The sequence below is a fragment of the Phycodurus eques genome, chromosome 20 (genome assembly GCF_024500275.1).
Source record: "Phycodurus eques isolate BA_2022a chromosome 20, UOR_Pequ_1.1, whole genome shotgun sequence".
Classification (NCBI taxonomy): domain Eukaryota; kingdom Metazoa; phylum Chordata; class Actinopteri; order Syngnathiformes; family Syngnathidae; genus Phycodurus; species Phycodurus eques.
Genome location: NC_084544.1, coordinates 5265653 through 5286052, shown reverse-complemented (window position 1 = coordinate 5286052; position 20400 = coordinate 5265653). Strand labels below are relative to the sequence as shown.

The 20400-nt window shown below is 39.2% G+C and overlaps 1 protein-coding gene across 1 annotated transcript; it reads right to left on the bottom strand.

Annotated features, from left to right (window-relative positions):
- Nucleotides 1–2829: 2829 nt before the first annotated feature.
- angpt2b (angiopoietin 2b) lies at nucleotides 2830–18387 on the bottom strand. The gene is made up of 9 exons (XM_061665706.1): nucleotides 17631–18387; nucleotides 14072–14227; nucleotides 13515–13636; nucleotides 11708–11940; nucleotides 11355–11479; nucleotides 10172–10273; nucleotides 7704–7870; nucleotides 6592–6722; nucleotides 2830–5435 (listed from the first exon to the last, which is right to left on the bottom strand). The coding sequence occupies exons 1-9, from the start codon at nucleotides 17946–17948 to the stop codon at nucleotides 5275–5277; spliced, it is 1515 nt and encodes a 504-aa protein (XP_061521690.1). The 5' UTR covers nucleotides 17949–18387; the 3' UTR covers nucleotides 2830–5274.
- Between the last annotated feature and the right edge of the window lie 2013 nt (nucleotides 18388–20400).

Below are 20400 nucleotides of genomic sequence, written 5' to 3'. Positions count from 1 at the left end.
AGATCACTGCCTTTTTTAAATAATAAACAAGGCGATTTTTTGGCCAGCACTTGTGTTTCTCTCATAACTTGCCTTTTCGCCTGCATTTCTCAATTGGTATTATAGTCCTCATTATTTCAAATAATTTATTTGGCTATTTCCAACAACAGGTGTAATACTCATCAGTTTAAAAAGACAGTGTTGAAGGGTGTGATTTGAAATTCTTGAGAAAACAAAGAAAGCTGACAGCCCAGAGCTAACGCTAACAAAGTTCACTACTCTGTTAATGGGCAAGGCTGTTTCCCTCTAAAATAAACGTGGCTTCCTTGAAGTACTGTTTCAACCTCCCCCAGGGATCTCGACCCATTCTGACTTTGATACCATCACACAGTTCCCGCAAATATTAACTGGGGTATGAATGCATTTGATGGGCCATTATCCTGCTGGGTGCATCCATACAAAAGGCTAGACTGTGACGATAACCGCCTCTACTGTGGCGTTATATGATTCTCTATTATTTGATGAGGATATGTTGTGCACGGTGACATTTTCAAAAAACATTTTTCGCCTAGGCACAGCCAATTACATGACTGATAGTTGCAGAACCAGAAGTCTTTTTTCTTTTCTTAGCAAATCTTTCATATCCCAAGTTCACATTTCATCACGTCTCCTGTGACTCCTTTTGTCTTGGTTGCAGATCTTCGTCACCACAAATGCTGCTGTCAGTATGTTTTTTTGTTTGTGTTACATTTGGTTATTTCCCTTATGGGGGGAAAACTCCACTGTGACGGGCTTGTTTTTCCGCATACTGGAACTATCATGCCTGTGAAGATCACATTGAATCCAGAGTGACTTAAATCCCACATTGTAACCCGTTCGAACATTGTTGGTTGGTTGTTCGAATGAAACTGTGATGGTTTGTGTTTATTTATTTTTAGTTTTATATTTAGTTTTGTTTCATGTTTTGTTCTCTTTTTCTGTGTCCAATGTTCATGTCTTGCTCGTTAGGTTTTGGTTTCCACCTGTTCTCGTTATTCCTGTTCCTTATGTCAACCAATCAGCTCCCTCCAGCCACCTGTGTCTAGTCATTGTCTCGTCATTTAGCTTGTTGCTAACCACGCATCAACAAAAATAATAGGAAGGCCAGGCAAGAAAAAAAAAAGAGGTTGTACGAGGTTGTAAACAATTTTGCCAAAGTGGTGGAAAGGCTAAACCGCCGAGAAAGTATTTAATTTAAAAAACGAGGCAACCAATTAATTGGGAGACCCTTCATCAAACCCCACTTCCAGAACAATAAAGGAGTTTATTAGAGGCAAGAAGTACAACATTTTAGGCGGGCAGAGTCAATCTCCAGATGTAAACCCTATAGAGCAGACATTTTAGCATTTAGACTCTGGAGCAGTGATTTCCAACCTTTATGAAGCTAAGGCACATATTTCACAATTGAAAAATGTCACGGCACACCAACAAACAAAATGTCACGAAACTTGGATACATTAATTACTGCATGTACATCCTGCCGTCTAATAGAAGAGCATTTATTTGTTCTCTCTGTCACTATGCCTCAAAACCACAGGGATCACCGGTGACACCGTGGGGCATTTGTATTTCAGACTCCTCGCTACTCCGTGCAGTTTAATCATTCCAACTCCCCCTGAAAGCTGTCACACTAATAAATATATATATTATTATGGTGCTTAAAGAGATAAATAGATGAACAAAGATACATTATTTTTTGTAAATAAATAATTTTCTGGGTAATTAAGCAAAATTTGATCACTTCGCACGGCACACCTGACAAGTGCTCACGGCACACTGGTTGGGAATCACGGCTCTGGAGCTCTAATTATAAGTTGTATTTTGCTACTAAATAAGTCGAATGCACTTTAATCTATTCAGATGGAAAGATCGATAGATTTAGATGGATGGATACGATTTGCTAGAGGAATGCAAACTACAATGATAGACTTTTTTTGTTGGATCCTCTGATTGATAGTCATCAGAAATTAGCATTATTATAATTGTAAAGGCAGATTTTTGGGGATCTTATTAGATTTTGCATTCGTACTGAATGCGTATTCAGCATACAGTAGTCTTTATTCCAGAGTTTTTAAAACTATGAGCAAATAAACAATGAACAATGAACAACTTGTGTTTCTTCCAAACTAATGTTTTTGTAATACGGTATTTTATCTTTTTCTTTGTTTACCACATATAAGGAGAAAAAGCACTGGGAAGAGGCGTTAAAAAATGGCCCAGTTCAATTCTAAACCTGTAGAGGTCTTCAAGACAGATTCTCTGTGCACTAGCGCCCTCAAGTGATAGCAGGATTTGTGCCTCCTTTATTCACCACAAAGGCTCGGGTGGTGCTTTTCTTTTTTCCTCTTTACTGTAACAAATATATTTTTTTAAAAATCCAAAAGAAATAGTAGCTGATGTATTGCAAGTGGCAGGCTGATATATGGCCTGTATTGCTTTTTCGTTGACCACAGGTAAACGCTCTGCATGCTGACACAGTAAACCACACAGCGCAGATGACTAGGACAAATCAGTCCCGAGCACTTCCTCTTTTGCACCGCCTGCCAACACATACCTGGATACCAAAATACCCGTTATGAATCAAATATACAAAAGCACAAGAGGGGAGAGACAAGGACTTATGAGCATCTGGCGCTACCGCCGCATCATTTCTCAGTCAAGCCTAAACTGCTCATGCAACACAGAGTAATACATAAAAATGTACAGTATATGAATCCAATCACAAACTCATTTCTCACTCATTTAGTTGAGTTATTTTATTAAAATGTTTCTATTTTTCCAAAAGAACCATTTGTGAAGTTAGAGGGCACAATGAAATTTTTGTCAACTGGTTACACACTGGTTGCAAAAACGTATGGAACAATAACTATATCTTCATTGTTTTTTGTGTTTAGCTTACTGGAGAATAACCAAGTTAGAACATAACATGCTTAACTTTTTTTCAGGTGATTAAAACTTGCTGGTGCTGCTGTTGGTCCATTAAAATTCCCAAGGCCGTTGACTTATACGCCTTTCTGTGACTCTTTTAGTCTCTCCGTATCTCAATTGCAACCTGCTGACGACACTCTGGGTCACTTCAAGCTTAGTGGCTATTTCCCCCTGAGAACAACCTGTTTGAAGCCTAGCAGTGGCGAAGCACAGTAGATCCATTGTTAAGTGTCATCTTGATCTCATCAGTTCAAAATGAAAACGTAAGGAAAAGGACTTTTTAAAAAACAACTCTAATTGACCCAGGAAATGTATTAATGTAAATTAAGTTCATCTGTAAAGGTTAAAGTGCAATTAAAGTCCATCCTGAAATTTCTCCTCGAAGTCCAGTAGTCCTCACTTTTTCCAATTTGTGTATTATAAGACCAAGATGGGAGAATTTCTTGAACATTTGGAGATATTAATCGTGGATTGGAAAAGATTGCTTCACATTGCAACTCACATCTTGCTGTACTTCGGCCTCTCCTTCAAATAAACTTGTCTAATAAACTGGGATTGGAGAGAAGTTGGGAGTTTGGTCTTCTTCACTGGACCTGAACACAGCCATTTCATCTGTTGAGCCAGTCGGCCAAATCTAGACTTTATTAAAGTCACTTTGATGGATTCATTCCCAGCTTCGCCCCATTGTGATGTATAGCCTGTCCAGTCCTCAGAGGCTCTAATAAACTAACAAAGCAATAGGTTGATCTAAACACTGTGAATCAGTGTGTGTGTGTTGTCACAATCAGTTCTACCACAACATCCACTTGTGATGATATGCGCATCATCCATTTCTCTATACAGATTAGAATGGGATTTCATCAGATATTTACATCCATATAGCACTTTAAGACGGTGCTCAAGCGATTTAATAGCGCTACATTCTTCAGAGCAATTCGACTGTGTTGAGCATGTCCTGCATCTTTCCTAATAGAGTAGTAAATCAACAGCAGTTAAGCCTGGTTGAGTGCTTCACAGGTCCAGTGAAGCCTCACAAAGAAAGGCAATTTGCAGAGAACAGAGGAATTCGCTGGTCAGAGCATATTTTTACATTATCAGCAAATATATGTTTCTTCCCTGTGGAAACTATCCACAAGTACTGACTAAAATAAAGGTATGGTTAGCCCAGTTCATTAAACCGACTGCACTAAATTGCCATATGTCACTCGGAGAAGCACAGTGGTGCATGTGAAACAATGAGCATTCAGTGTCAACGTGACCAGACCTTATCCTCCTCTGTGTCCACGCTCAATGTGCACAGCTGATACAGGTGAAAAACATTTGCACTCTAATAGGAACTGCTGGGAACAGTGCTGCTGGATAATTTATCCCATCAGCTGTCTGAGGCTGTCCTCACAACAGAAAATACACATGCTATATTCTTTTTAACTGCCCCAAGATGTTAAAACAAATGTTTTATTTCTAGAATAAATCACACTGGGAAGGATGTTTAATGTGCTTTTATGAGCGAAATCACTCAGAAATGAATATTTCATGAGAGCCAGGACAGGAAGGAACTTGAATGTTTCACTCTGTAAAACCCTTTAGAAGGGCAAAGTTGTTTATTACGGCCGTCCTTGTTTTAGTCACGGTACAATTATTTTTAAGTAAGAGCATGTTGTCATGTTGTAAAATGTTAAACTATAAAAATATTTTTAAAAAAAGGTATATCTCCAATGTGAGAAATGTAAAAGCTTAAGTCTGAACCATGGCTCCCCAACCAAATGTCTTACTTTAAAATGTAAAATTAGGTTTGATCATCTTAGTAAAAATCCATATATTTTTGAACATCAAACAAAGCCAACAACAAGTCTGTAACTACCTCCCTCTGTGTTGAATGGCCCTCAATGACATACTATTTTATGTCTTCAGGTCCGTATTTGGAAGGTCAACCCTTTGCTTTGCTGAGTCTTTTTTGACACACACCACATATTCTATCGCTTCCTGTCGTATTCTAAAATTTTGGAGGGAATCCATCCTCTGTTAGTCAGTGAAAACAATCCACAATGCTCTGATTTTTGCTCAGGCCCTATCTTGTGGCAGAGTTGAGGAGCTCCATATAGACAAAAGTAGCATTTTGCGTGCATCTTGGTGCCGAGGAACTACTGTGCATGAACTGTATATTTGAGGCTTGTGGCATCTCTTGGCGATTACTCCATCAATTACTGGCAATGGCTAAATTCCACTCTTTTCAGATTTCCAGACTCACTGACTCCAGTTCTGATCTCACTCTCTAATACTGCGGTGTCCATGATAAATGACGAAGGTTTGACCTAAAATAAACAGTCATTAGAAGTTTGCAGGGCGCACCATCATGGTTGCCATGGTAGCCATCATATTTGGTCCTTTCCAATAGTACCACTTAATGCCGTTGTAGCGAACCACGGTGGATGAGCTTGGGTAATACACACCATTCAGGTTGGATGGTCCGCAAGCCTCAAACCACCAACCTGAAGAGGAAACATGGCAAAGAATAATTCAGGGACTCAAATCTGTCTCACTGGAGTTTACACTGAAAAATGGAAGCGCAAGAACATAAACTGGAAGTAGCAAGCAACTTAAATGTATTACTTATTTACTAATTTAAAAGGGTTAGGGCTAGGGTTAGGAGCTTAGGGTTAGGGGGTTAGGGTTAGGGTTGTATCAAAAAACGTCTGCTTTATTGCTTGGTTGTGGTGCTGGCTGATTATTAGATGCGTATTCTTAATTTGGCATGGAGCCGTCTTTGGTAACATCACAGGGTGTTTAAAACCGATAACATCTGTTTGAGTTTTTTTTTAAAATATGTACCGTATATAAAAAAAAATTATTGTGGTTATACTTTTAGAGCACAAAACACAGAAAATTGTACGACCGACAATATTGGATCAGTGTGATGATGAAATTAACTTTACCGGTTGTGGGAAATAACAGACTACAAATACTAGGTTACTGTACTTACAACGTTTAAGGATCTGTACATACGTTTTCTTTTTATATAATTTCTTTTCCTAACATTTTTTTTAATTTTCACTCTCTAAATCTGCAAACAGATATCTGTACATTTTACTTATTATTTTGTCAAAATAGGTTCATTACTTTTTTTCTATCTCCATGGATGAGGACCTGATGTAAAAAAGTTAGCCGCCTTGATTGAATGAGTGCTGTTCTTATCAGGCAGACAAAAGAGGCACAGCAGTGACATGGAGGAACAGTAACTAGGGAGCATTAACAATGACAGCAAACGATTTGGAGAAGTAAGATATTCCCTATCCATGGCTTTATTGAAGAGAATTCTTTGATTGATTGACTGATTTGTGGCGAATACATTGTGTCTTGTACCGGACTAAAAACCACCAGCTTCTGATCTTTGTTACTTTTGTACTTAAGTACATTTCAGGGTCTGTACTTTTTTTTTTACTCTTCAGTAAAATAGTTGAATCAATACTTCTTTTCACCAACATTTTTTTTTTTTACTCACCTATCTCTATTTCGACTTAAGTACATAGTGTGAGTACTTTTGCAACCTTTGACCTATACCAAGAGATTGATAGCGATGTTTACATACAAGTGGGACAAACTGAGACGTGTTCAGGTGTTTGGCATCAGGTGAGGGAAACTTCGCACCTCCAGACGCGAGCTGAGCGCACTTGCAGGTGCAGCGGTCGTTGTCTCTGTCCTTGGTGCTGAACTGGGTCCCGCTGTGGGCCATGCTGTTCGTCCGTCCAGCTGTGCCACTGAAGCCCTCAACATGAAGGCTGGATTTTAAAACATTGAAAAGAAGAGTAGTATGTTATTCTTTGATTTGTTTCGGTGTTCCTTTTTTTTCTGTAGACTTAGGTGCCAATCAGAGTCACCGCCCATAAATTCATAGCCTTCATCTGTTAAATAGCATCAGTCTTTCCAAGGTACACCCCACATAGTCAAACACAACAAGATTTCTCAAGTAGCAATCAACAAGTGAGCTTCATTTCACGCAAAGCAGCCTCTGGTCTATGTTGTGAAACAAAGTGACTTTCATTGCGCTAATCATGTGGAACAAAATGAAGCAAATGGAATTATGTGCACTACCGCAGATCTTGGAAAGAGCACACCCACGTGTGATTATGACTTGTCATTTCACAGAGCATCCATCTCCATGTACAGTCAGAAACAAATCACTTTGAAATTGATGCGAAGCATAAACACTGCAATTTGGGCGTTCTGATGTCAGCTCTAAAGGAATCACAGCACGCCCACACATAATCTTGTAAGTCAGTTTGTGTGTGTTGTGGTTGCTACCATATTACCAGTTCAACACGAATGGAGGGATGCTGCTAAGGGACTATCAGCAGTAACTGAAGAAGTGATAGAAACATAAATAAAGTCAAGCATGCCCCTTTCGGTGTTCTTTCTTTTAAATTGCATTATTGAAATAGTCCAAGAGAGAATAGTTACTTTTGTCTTGAGGATGAACAAGCTTATCAAAGAAAGAAGGATGTAGAATTTTTGATTATCCGCTGTGATAGTTTGAGTTTCATCTCCGGTGCAAAGGGTTTTGTCTCTTTCATAATAGAAATCTCATCATAAACATTTGTATGGAAAAGCGCATATTCATTATACTGTAGATCTATTAATGTAATTTCTTGTGCTAAAAGGAAAGAGAGCAAGATACTAATTGCCTCCGGGAATATTATATCATGATTCATAAAAATTGTTACTTGTTGATTGTGAAAAGTAATTAGCAAATATCATAGTACCTGTAGTTGCGGTCCTCCCCGTTTATGTAGAAGTGTTTATAGTGCGAGTAGGCCTCATTCCCGTCTCTGTCCTTCAACTGGACATGTAGGCTATATTCCCCGGATCTTGTCAGCTGATGAATGATGTCATTTCCCAGCCAATGTTCCGCAGAAGGCTCTCCAAATCCCTGGATCGGGCACAAAGACAGAGAGGCTAATGAGCGGGCGATTTTGCCAAGGACCTGCCAAGTGTGTTCGCAGTTAATACGATAATGTACCTCAATTCAAGATTCACATTTATCATTCAGATGGCAGTAGACTTTGAGAAGCAAAATACGCAGTTCTGGAAGTCACTCCAGTGATGACTCAGTTGAGGCTTAAATTTGCCTTATTATGCTTTCAGTGCACCGTCCTGACTCTCAACACTTAAATAATTTCTAATATGGGTGCATTCGCTGTAGAACCAGACAAGGACATCCGACTCACTTTTTAATAGGAAACAAATGAACGTAATGATAATGATGATGAAGAAAACTGTTCTATGATGTATGAATAGATGAGACCTCTTGAAATATAAAAACTTATAAAAAGTGCCAGGGTGACAAGTGGTAATGAAAGATACATTATTCCTTTTCTTGGAATGTGTCATTGTACATAGTTCCAAAAGGGTTTGGCAGCAGGAGAATTAAGATTGTTCATTTTTATTTATTTTTTCTGTTTTCCTTACCATGGTCATCCAAAATGATTAGGGCTTTGTAAAAGTATCATAGTTCATTGAAGTTTGGGGAATGGGTAAACATTGCAATGACAAGTGGCAGCGTGCTTTCGTCCATTGGAATTATAGAACGGCCATCATCCCACACCATATACTCGTAGCTTTTGGCTTCAGCCATTGCTTTAAAGTGATCTTTTCTCTGGAAGTTTGGCGAGCTCAGCTGCCAAGTCATTGGCAAAGGAAAGGTAAGGAAACAGTTTTCAGAAATACGCATATATCCAAAAATGTACTTTTTAAATTTAAATTAAATTAAAATTTTCAATTTAACACTTGATGGGTGGGCACGCGCTCCAGAGACATCTTTTTTTTTTTTTTGTCTGTGTGTGTACAAGCCATTAAAAAGTCAATTTAAACAGCAATAAAGTTTGAAGATTCGTTACAGTGTTGGACTGACAGTGTTGGAAAAGAACGTATTTGACCTTTCACCTTTGCAAATGTAAATTATTTAAAAAATAATATTTTTTACATAGAAAAAAAGGAAAGTAAATAGTCTTATAGAAAGCAACTATTTACAAGCAACTACAAGGCACAGTGAGAGACTTTGTCTCACTGTGCCTTAAGAGATTGGTCTGAGGCAAAAGCAACTATATAGTGGACTAGGAAAGAGCTCAGTTTCATTCATCATGTGACCCGCAGGCCGAGACACAACTGTTTAGTGATATTGATTGCAGTCAGTGGGATTAGGAGCAGGGACCTGGATCAAATAATATATGTTATCTGCCACCGACAGGGCCTCTGTGCTCTCATGCCTCAACTGGAGCCAAATATTTACCAACCACTTGTAAAAATATTGTTCTTAAAGGGCTTCCATTTTTCTTCTCTCTCTCTCTCTCTCTATCCTTTCATCTCTGAAGTCAGTCTTTGCCTGCTTCTGGTTTCAGCAAAGTGGCAATTAAGAAATTAATTGCTTCAGTAATTATTGAAAAAACTAAACTAGACTCTCTCAGTTAATAGAGTTGAAAACTATTTTCGACTCAGTGGGACATGGACTTTGTATGATATTCTGAAGCAAAACACACAGGTTAAAAAAAAAATTACAATTTTTGGAACACATTTGATTCAGCAAGACAACCTGTGCAATTTTATATTGTTGTTGTTGTTGTTTTTTTTGTATTTTATTTTTTTGTGTGTGTGCTTAAAGTGTACCAAAATATATGACTACTGTTTAACATGCTTGCATGTCTTTTACTTGCCGGTTAGGGCTGGTTGGCCCTCATTGTTTACTCTGTGATGTTGTTCTTTGAATTCATTCGTAGGTTTGCGTTGCGCTGGTATGATGTCATAGTGACTACACACCCCATGCTTGAAATAAAAGCCAGATAAGGATTTAAGGACGAAATAAAACCACTTGGTGAAAATATGGCTTTTGGGATACAGTGTTAAACCAAGCATTGAGATCTTAAAAACTGATAGAAAAGTAATCTTCCTCTACGGGTCATTGAAATGTGTGTGTGTGTGTGTGTGTGTGTGCGTGTGTGTGTGTGCGTGTGTTGTATGGCAGTGCATGTTTGGATGTGTGGGAGTCTGACAGGGAGATGGAGCAGGAGCAGGTGCAATAACATGAGAGGTGGTAGAAAACACGAGGGCTGCCAAACATAACAAGCGCAGGTCACCTGGGATCACACACTATGGTGGCGATCCCACGCCTCGCCATGCTAAAGCACATACGACTCATTACTGAATGATGATGCCCCCTCCCCTTTGTGGAACCTACCAATTTATAGTCCTTCCATCCACGATGGAAATCAATGGAGCCATTTCTGCGATGCTGGAACACAGTCCACCCTCCTCCTCTGGTCTCCATATCACAGAAAACCTCAAGAAATCAAGCACATTACGTCACAATTTTGTGCAGTAAAGTTATAACGCCGTAACACTTATGCTATTTGTTAGCATTGTTTTGTTAGCATTAAGCTAAAAGTATTTAACCATAAGGCATTACGTAAGTACGGATGGGTTCACTGAGTACAATTCTTAACAACTCAGAAATTATTGCATTATCAGCTATTATTTATGCATTATATATTTGTTATGTAACAATGCAAAACCTGCATTTTCTTCTAATTTGACAACTGGTATATGCAAATTTTTTAAATGCCAATCATACGGTATACCAGCCTTCACTACTATTGAAGAGTGACTACACTAAAATTAATTTGAGTTCGAAATCGTTCCTGTTGTTGACAGCTCAAGCTATTAAAACGTAGTTTTACTTTGCTTAAGTTGTCACTGCTACTAAGGCACATTTATGACTTTGCGAAGTTTGTCTGAGAACTCAGAACCTCTGGAAAATGGAACAAAACTGTATCTCCCCCACTTTATTGAAGCTACCCAGCTTGCCAGCCTCATTCATGGCATAGATTGAAAGCAGCAATGATTTGGGGTGTAATAACTTGCATCACTGGGAACGAACATTGGCCCCCGTTGACAGGAAACACATGGCACAACAACCTAACACCTGGCTGCTTTGCCCACAGGCGTTGAAGAGGAAGACTAGGCGCGCACACACACGCACACACACACACACACACACACACACACAAACAAGCTGAGGAGGAGGTGCCAGCCAGCAAACTTAACTAAAAGCAATGAATAAAAAAAATGCCGCTATCTTGAGACCAGACAGTGAGGACACCAGCGTTGACTCCTAACTTGCCGCTGGAGGCGGCCACGGTCGAATTAACAAGGGCTTGTTGCTACCGAACATTGACAGCAAGTTCCCAAGTTATTCTGACATCGCGTTCAGCAACGCACACATCCTCACCGCAAGGCACAGCATGGCATTTCCGCTAAACATATACTCCCTATTAAATACTTAAAAAAAAAAAAAAGATGCTGTCACAGTCATTTAGGTGATATTTACTAAAGAAGATCAATGACCTTTAAAGTTGTGTTACCTTGACAGAGTGGGTGGAATTGGTGAGGCGTATGCTGTATATCCCGCTCGCTGTTTGTCCAGAATGCAAAATCTCGGCACAGTCCCTGAAAATAGGTGGTTCCTGTTTGGGCAGATGGGAGATTTCTGGAAGAAACAAATGGGGTTTGCTAAATGTATTCAAGATCCAAAGAGATGATGTACATGATATTAAGATTTCATCTGAATCACAAGTTAAACTGCTGCTTTTGAGTGTTTTCTGCATGACATCTCCCTGTTGAATCAGAAAAATTTGTGCCATGTTATGTACAATATATATAATATAGACAATATAGACAATATGAGTTTTTTCTTGCTTCAGGCGGTCGGTCTTACCATTACAGTGGTTGACCAAAGCTAGGAGCTGCTCAACTGTGTCCGCGAGCTGAGCTTGCTGTCTTTGCAGCAACGTGTTGTTGAAAGTTGCGCTGCCCAGTTCGCCCTGGAGCTGGCCGACCAGTCGACTCTGCCTTTGCATCAGTTCGCGCAACTGCTGCTTTTCTCTCTGCAAGCCCTGCAGCTCCATCCCATAACGAGCCTCCAGCGCCAAGAGCCTCTGTTCGAGAAAACTTGGGGGGGGGGAAGAAAAGCAAATTGTCAGCATGGTGTACTTTTTTATTTATTTTTGTAGCGTATTGAATATATTAGCATTTTAAGTCTGGACGCTGCAGTGACGTTAAAGTGGAAGTTTTGCAAGAAAAACATAACTGTTATTGGACCGAATATTGGACCATGCTAATTGTGCGAGATTGGCAATCGAACAATGCAGGGATGAGTTATTTAAGTGGGAGTTAAACATTTTGTACGCTTATATTACAGCACTGTTTGTGATACGGGTAATTTCTTTCAGTGTAGAGTAAAACAGACAGGCAAGAGTATTTCTACAATACAAGTTACTACAAAAAGTCAGTATCTAAATATTAAATCTGAAGCAAGTAGAGGTGTATGGAGGTGTATGGAAAATTATATCTTCATGAAAATAAGAACTCATTTATGGTTGGAACTGTCGGAGATTAATTTATTTAACATGTTTGTTTATTTTTGAGGCTTTAGTTTTCATACAAATGCAACTTAGTGGTGTTTCTGACAGGTTTTCCATTCAACTAATGAAAAACATGTACAGTATATGTATATTGCGTGCACTCATGAACATGTATTTATTTATTAATTTGTCAAGTAATAAATCAAAGTGTTCCGAAAGGCAGATGGGGCAAGCACAAACAGAGGGAACAGGTGGCAACGCTGGAGGCGCTTGAATCTGTCAGTGGCGTTTGGTGAAAATGAAGGAATGGAATGATAAACAACGATCACACTAGGACAAAACCACCCACTTCTTTTCATGCTGACTGTTGACCCGCCTTTAACCCATACTGACCTAAATCTGACCTTATGTTCCTGTGTTTCTAGTAAGAAGAAAAGGAAACTCCTCCTAGCAAGCGAGGCCTTTTTACTGCACACACACTTCCACATGCTCACACAATGCATATTATACTGCGAGTGCCATGTTTTCTAAGATTGGACCGGGTTTGTTCTGTTAGCCTTTCCCAATTGTTTTATGGTCAATAGCAAATGCACGTACACTTATTGGTTACTATAAAAACTGGATAGAAAATTAGCATTAAAAACTTTATTACTCTACTGTCAATGAAATGTTAAATGAAACCGTTTTTATTATTGTGGTTGTAACCTGAAGTGATGTTCTGTTGCTGTGGTTTGTAATAAATGAATAACTTCTCAGCTGTGAGAGGCAAAAAGTATATCAAAACAGTTTTCTCTAAATTGCTGAACATAAATACAGCTTTTTGATACAGCTATTGTATTCGCAAGACTAATCTTATGGTTTATGAGTTCATATAGTGAGTTTGTATACCTTATTTTGAGAAAAAAAAATCCTTTTGCAAAATTTTTACAACATCATTCTAGCCGTGTTTAACACTATATTTGATCAAACCCTATATAAGTCAAGAAAGGATCTATCAACAAACAACAACATCAGAAAATGGGTTCCCTTTCTGAAACAGAAATACTGACTAATGTTATGGCACCTTGACATAACTGAGTAAAGCTACTTTGATTCATTGGCCGACACCGCCAAAATGCTGTCGCCTGAATCATATTTTAGCCACTTCCTATGTGCGGTCACCTGTTTTTGTCACTGAGATGTGAGATCTCCTGAGTCTGCAGGAGTATGTGCTTCTCCAGACGGTTGGTAAAAAGCGAGTACTCCAGCAGCTGGATCTCCAGGCGACTCGTCTGGTTTAATACCTGCGTGCGGGGAGACAGGCAGGATTACTGCCACAGTATGCCATGTGTTATGGTAGAACATATGGGAAATTGTAAAATGTACCTATAATTTCAAATCATTATTTCAATTGACTGAGCACATAATGTATACAGTACGATACTTTAAGGTTGCAACAACGTAGAAGCAAAGCAGCACACGTACTTGTTTAAGTTGACTTGATTAGAGACAACTGTTTTTAAGAAGTATGCAATAAATAATTGAAAATACATGTTTTATTTTGCTACTGACTTTTATTTTAATCTGCATCTTGTCAGATCCTGAGCATAAAATCCAAACCCGAACAAGCAGTAAGTAGTCGCTGCTGCCTCTACCGTTGGAGGTCACTGCATGTCGTTAACGCTTTAGTAGTGATTGAAGTGAAGTGTTTCATAACAAAGCCTTCCCAGTGGGCTCACCTGAGTTTCAACATGGGTCAGTTTGCGAGTCTGCTCTGCTGACTGACTGAGGATGTTGCTTCCCATCTCCAGCATGGCGGCCGTCTGGTTGTGAACTGCGGTTCGCTTTATTTCCTCCATGCCAGAGCGAACATTCTCCTGGATGAAGTTTTCCAGCTGAGGAAAGAAATAGCATTGCCACACCACATTAGCAGTAGAATAATGTGCAATTCAATGGGAGTGGGTTTGATTAGGATCAGTATGAACACTTATAAGTGAATAACAGTTGTGCCCTGGACATCAGGTGATAATAGTCTGCAGTTGTGTTACTCAGTACTTGAGCGACCTTAAAGATATTTTAAAACAGGCTTAAATGCAGTCTTATAATATGCAAAAACTGTGAGTAAGATTCATCGCCCTTTCACTTGAATGAATACCAGTGCTCTACACCTTATAAAATTGATAATATTGAATATTGTAGTATTTCACAACTGAACCAAGAGGCAAATTGAGATGTAAAGGCTGCTTGGTAGTAATCTACTAAACTACTTTCTTAGTTTTTTATGTCCCTTTAATCTGTCACTTCAAACAATACCATTCTAACCCCGTCTAACTCCCGTTTGCTCCATAAATCCTATTTTCACATTGCAGATAAAAAGAAAAAAAAAACTCATATTATGAAGCCATTACTCCATGTATTAAAGCCAGCTCTAAAGGAAGAACTTCAGTTGCTTGGATCATGTACTGACACTATCCTCCAGAAATGGAGCTCAATTCAGAGGTACACTACACTCCCTCGCCACTGCTCGTTGCACTAATTGCTGCATTGTAACACACCGCACGCAGAAAATCATATTTTGGATCAAGGATAATTCTCTTCTCATGTATCTAAAAGGCATCGATGAAGGGAAAGCAGATGAATCTGTGTGTTTCTTGTCGAGCCATTACGCTCATTTGTTGACATAATCACAGCAGCAGAGGAACACCAGGGCCGTTATTAGGGATGTTTGGGGCATAATTGATGCCTCAATCAATATCAGTGCTGTTTTTTTCAGGTGTTAATGGCATTAGTTTAAGCATTTTTTGGATCAAGTTCCCTTGAAATAAGTTAAGTTGGAGAAACAACGTGTAGCAGCAAATTGGAATGGGCTGTATTTCACCACGACATCAGTTCACCAGGGGTCAACTGGCCTTCTGCATTGCTGTAAAATATTTCTGCATTTGCATAAACTGCTTAGGCTATTAATAGGAAAAAAAGAAAAGAAAGACAAAAGCATGTTCACATCTCCTCTGCCAAATCCCCCTTTAAGCAGCAGAGCGAGCGAGTCGAAGGGAACCGGGCGGGAGGTCGCGTTGGGGGCTTGGACAAAGGAAAACAAACATGAATTTCTTCTTAGAAAACACCAGAGAAGGAATTTGGGAAATTAATAACCCCTTGCACTCGTTCACTTTGGGATCCGTATGTGGAATAGGATGCTTAAGTGTATGTGTTCTATAGTTTTTATGCGTCGTCTCTTAATAGGCTTGGTTGCATAATCTGAAGTGGGTCTAATTGACCCTTTTTAGGTATGGTAAAACTGTGGTTGTTGTAAGAAAGGAACCGAAACAACTTCAACATACCGTACAAAATGATTTTTTGATTTGTCGGTGGAAACAGGGACTGATTGAGATCTGAAAAGTCTTTGCAGACTGGCTTTAATGGGCATCAAAGCTTCATGTACGTACTGTATATAGTAAATATATTTAAAGAAGAATTTGTTTCTATTGTTACCCTTGGTGGGTATTACCTGTTGACTGGCTGAATGGGTGTTATTTTAAGTGATTATATATAGAATATTTTGCATCTTTCCCCCAGTACAAAAATATGGAATGTATCTGTTACTCTACAACACTAGATCAATGTATGTTGAGTAGAACTTTCGTATTCTACCTTTTAGCCATTTTCTCAAAAGCACACAAAGAACAGATACTTCCTTTCTATTTTTGCCTTTTTCGATCTCTCAGACTCATGCATAGAGCATCGTCTCGTGGGGGATGCTTGCCGTGGAAGCATGGTCCCCGGTTCACAGATTTGAGCCTCAGACAGAGTGCGCACAGGGGAATTGTGGGAAGTGTGTGTGTTTTCGAATGAGCGTGTCTTTTGTTATGTGTATTTGCAGATGTTGCATGTCCTAAAAGAGCAAGAACGAGAGAAAAAAAGTATAGGAGATGTGATTGTTGACAAGTCAAGGTGTGATATATATATATATATATATATATATATATATATATATATATATATATATATATATATATATATATAAAACCCATCTCCAAAGTATGTAACAATCCTGAGAGAATTTATGGAGCTGGACAGAGAGGGCGGGCAGAAGAAAAAATAATTTCATATTCCTGGTGAGAAAGTTGAGCTTTGGTGTTCATAATATTCTATTTTAAAATTCTGGAATATGATCATGTTTACTTTGGGTGCAGCTAAAGCCTGGCTGAGGGATGAATGCATATGCTAAATATTGAGAGCACTGCAGACAAGAATAGAGAGACGGGTGGAGAGGATTGGCGTCAATGCGGTACAATAGGCCAGTGCTGATTCTGTGCCCTGTTGACCTTACCAACGCAAACATTATTGTGCAGAAGCTTTTAATCGTATCACTTATTTGAGTCATAATCCAGGGTCAATAGAGTTGCACTTGCCAAACCCAAAGCTAAACACTGATTTTACCAAACACACTTTCAAGTTAAGAACAGTCAACTTTAGCTAGAGAGCTGCTAAAACGTGAGCCAAGATTGTTTTTTTTTGCCTGTGGTGGTTAAATACTAATTAAAAGGGTTTAACAGTGTGATCCATGTTTGGCATCATCTCATTTTAGCAAGCTTGTCTTTCTCTTGTATGCAAGAGGGAGTACTGGCATCCAAATAGTACGGAGAAGAATCCAGGCATATTCCAGACATTGACACTGTGCCAGGCAACAAGCATCAAGCATCGAGGAAATCCCAGTAAAGCCCGGAATTCATCAATAATCAAAGCTTGTCAACAGATGCTGTCATCTTTGGAGTTACTGTGTTTTTTCAACATTTTGCTTTAAGCTCTAAACTAAAATAGAATTTGAAAACAAGACGTGTGAGAAAGTGTAGACCAACGCCAAGGCTTAAACATGTGTCACTAATAGAAATTCTAAGAAAACTGGCACGATCTAGAAACAAAAATACAAAAAGAGAATACCACGGAATGTCATAAATTCCAGCCTGATCAGAACACTGAAGATGGAACATTGACATTGAATGTGTTAACAACTTCTGAACCGAACTGAATTTATTTTCATATTTAAGGTTCTGATTGTGCAAAAACCAGGTAAATTGTGACAGTGTCATGAGGCCATTAGCTATTATAAATGGTCTGTAGTTTTAAAATGTTTTAAAATTAAATGAAATCTTTAGAAGTACACCAACACATTAGAAAAATAGAAACAAACCGACTGTAGGGACCAAGACGAATGAAAATAAAACGTATTTGTTGGAGGGAATGGAAGTACAAATAACAATACATGCAACGGTAATTTGTGTGTTAATCAAGGGACTGTACCTTCTGCAGCCACAGTGTATTATTCTCTGTGGCACTCTCCAGACTCTCCAGCTTAATTTCCAGCCAAGTGGACCTCTCCTTTTGGGTCCTGCCGAGAGTGGTTTGACTCACGTCAGATTTGACCTGGGCTGGGGAGTCCCCCTGGAGCGTGTTCGAGACCTCAAAGTGTTTCTGGGGCCGGCAATGTTCCACCTCAGGGAGGATGAAGGTGTAGCTGCAGGGGCCGTGCTGCACCTGGTGCTGCTGCCGCTCCGAGCCCAAGGCGCAAGCTATCAGGTGGGCCAGGTAGGCCAGCGTCAGACCCAGCAAACGTCCCATCTTAAATTGGTGGAGAGGAAATGTGGCGTGTGCTCTTTAGACAGCGCAAATATCAGACATTCCTCTGCTTCTTTATCTAAAATGTCCCTCAGCTGTTTCTTTTATCCCGTTTTCTTCTGGTCTTCTCTTCTCTTCTGGTTGCTCTTCCATCCAGATGTTTTCCTTGTCTGCTTGGTTTCTGCTTCTGCTTTTCTTTGTGGTGGGGACCACATAACACAAGTCAGAAGCAGAGATCGATTCTAACTCCAATGCTGCGCATTTAAATCCATCCAGAACAAACAATATAAGTTGCTGCTGCCCATGCGTTGGTCTTGCAAAGATCCGTGATCAAGTTAAGAGCCCTCCTAAGAATCCTGGCAGTATGGCTCTTTAAGTGTTGAGAGGGGTGGTTATTTCTCCTTCTCCACACACATGCAGCCACACACACATCTTTAGTCAATGACCCGTACTCTCGTACTTTCACACTCTCAGGAAGTGGAAATGGAACACACACTTCTGTCCAGCAGAAATCCAGGCGGAACTTTTTACTTTGTGCACCCTCCCACTCGCTTGCTCTCTCTGCTGGTATACTAAAGTTGTATCAAAAGTTTTCCTCCTAGAGATGGAAATCTGGCATTCATTCCACATTGAAATTAATCACAAGAGTCTGTAATTTTAATTATTTTTAAAAGCATGCAATTATATTCGGCTAGTGCATTTAACATATTACAGTAATCAACAGCGTAATCACGCACCATTAGTGACACACTGGGTAGCTTTACAGCACAATGTGAGCATGTTGGTGGAGTTAGATGCCTTGCTCATGGGCACCTCGGCCATGGCAGGGTGAGAGTAGTGATGCTAATCAGGGGGAATCAAACTTATGATCCTCTGGTAACAGGATGCCGAAGTAACCACCCAGAAACAGCTGGTGCTGGTGCTGATGATGAAAGATTGTGAAGAAAGATCACAATAGAACAAATCAACTTAAATTGCTTTCATCCGCATTTTGGATTGCAGGAGATGATTACAGTATCCAGTGGAATACATTGCACATCAACAATAAAAATTGTTGCCTTTGTGATACACTTCCTACAGTTTATATGGACTTTAGTGATATTGAAGGAGAGGGTGTGTTTGTTTTTCTCACATCAAAGATCAACACGCTTTTGTCAGATTCGTTGATGGTTGACAGAGCTGCCCGTCATACACCATGTTTTATTTATTTATTTGTTTTTGCATCCTGTCATTAGCGTACCCAATGAAGAACAAACAAACACAGGCTTTGTGCTCTCTCTAATGTTAATTGCACATAACATGATGAGAGTACGGTATGGAAGTTTTCCATATACTGTATTTCCAGTCATGCGTTTCACAAACCGAGCCATCAACTCTCAAGGAAGATGAACATTCCACACTGCCATCGTTGTGTGGATGCTTAATGACCCGGCCACTTTGTGAAACCCAGCGTGTTGCCATATGATTAGCTCTGTGGCAATATGCAACAAGTTGGTTATTCTAACCCTCGTCAAAGCCAGTAGTTAATAGGCTGTACACATTGCTCCAGCAGTAATTTCCCAATACCGACTTGAGATATGTAATAATCTAGCTAAAAATATCTCTCTGTTGACACTGATCAAACATCAAATATGTACCATGATTAATTGCAGTCAGGTCCTGAAACGCTTGATGGCAGCAAGAAAAACCTAGTAATATAAGCAATATTCTTGCCAGGTATAATAATCAAATGTGACCTTAAGTGTTTTCACAAAACTGCACAAATCTAAAAACTTGGAAATGACCAACACGAGAGGATTGTAGGGAGAAAAAAAAACACTCCCACAGAGATGATTTGTGTGCATTCATGTTTGAAACCTAGCCACATGTGAGCTCTTTAAGCATGCATGGAATATTATGGAAGATAAATAGAATGACATTGTATCCAGAGGGATGCCAAGCATGTTAAATTGTGGTGAATACAAACCGGAGGGGCGTTACAGTATGCTTAGTACATCCATCTCATAGTTCTTAAACTGGGGATTTGGCACTGGTCTTCCTACTGTATGGGGAGTTTGCATGCTATCCCCATGCTTGCGTGGGTTTTCCCTTACAAAATATACATTGTTTAATTTCCAATTCTGCTTGTATGAACACAATGTTATTTGAATAATGTGGCAAAAAAATGATTCTGTACAATATTAAAACAGAGGATACAATATGTCATTATTACATTTTACAAAGGTGACACTGAAACTAAAAGATAACGAATGCAATCTTATGGTCCAAGCCATATGTAATATGGATTGTATATACCAAATATGTATGTGAAAATTTCCATCGAAACATTTTAATTTAACATGAGAGATCATCTTTCATGCTCTCCAGAGGGGAAATTCAGGTGTTAGAACTTGAGTTTTTAATTACAAGAATTCTCACAATGACAGCTGACAATAACAAAAATACAAATACAAGA

What these genes read in the sequence shown, in the direction of transcription:
- angpt2b (XM_061665706.1), bottom strand. Translation starts at nt 17,948, where the DNA reads ATGGGACGTTTGCTGGGTCTGACGCTGGCCTACCTGGCCCACCTGATA. An exon ending in ATACACTGTGGCTGCAGAAG is followed by an intron (nt 14,228 to 17,630) that starts GTACAGTCCCTT and finishes TTCTTTCCTCAG; the next exon opens with CTGGAAAACTTCATCCAGGA. An exon ending in GATGGAAGGACTATAAATTG is followed by an intron (nt 7,871 to 10,171) that starts GTAGGTTCCACA and finishes TGCCCGATCCAG; the next exon opens with GGATTTGGAGAGCCTTCTGC.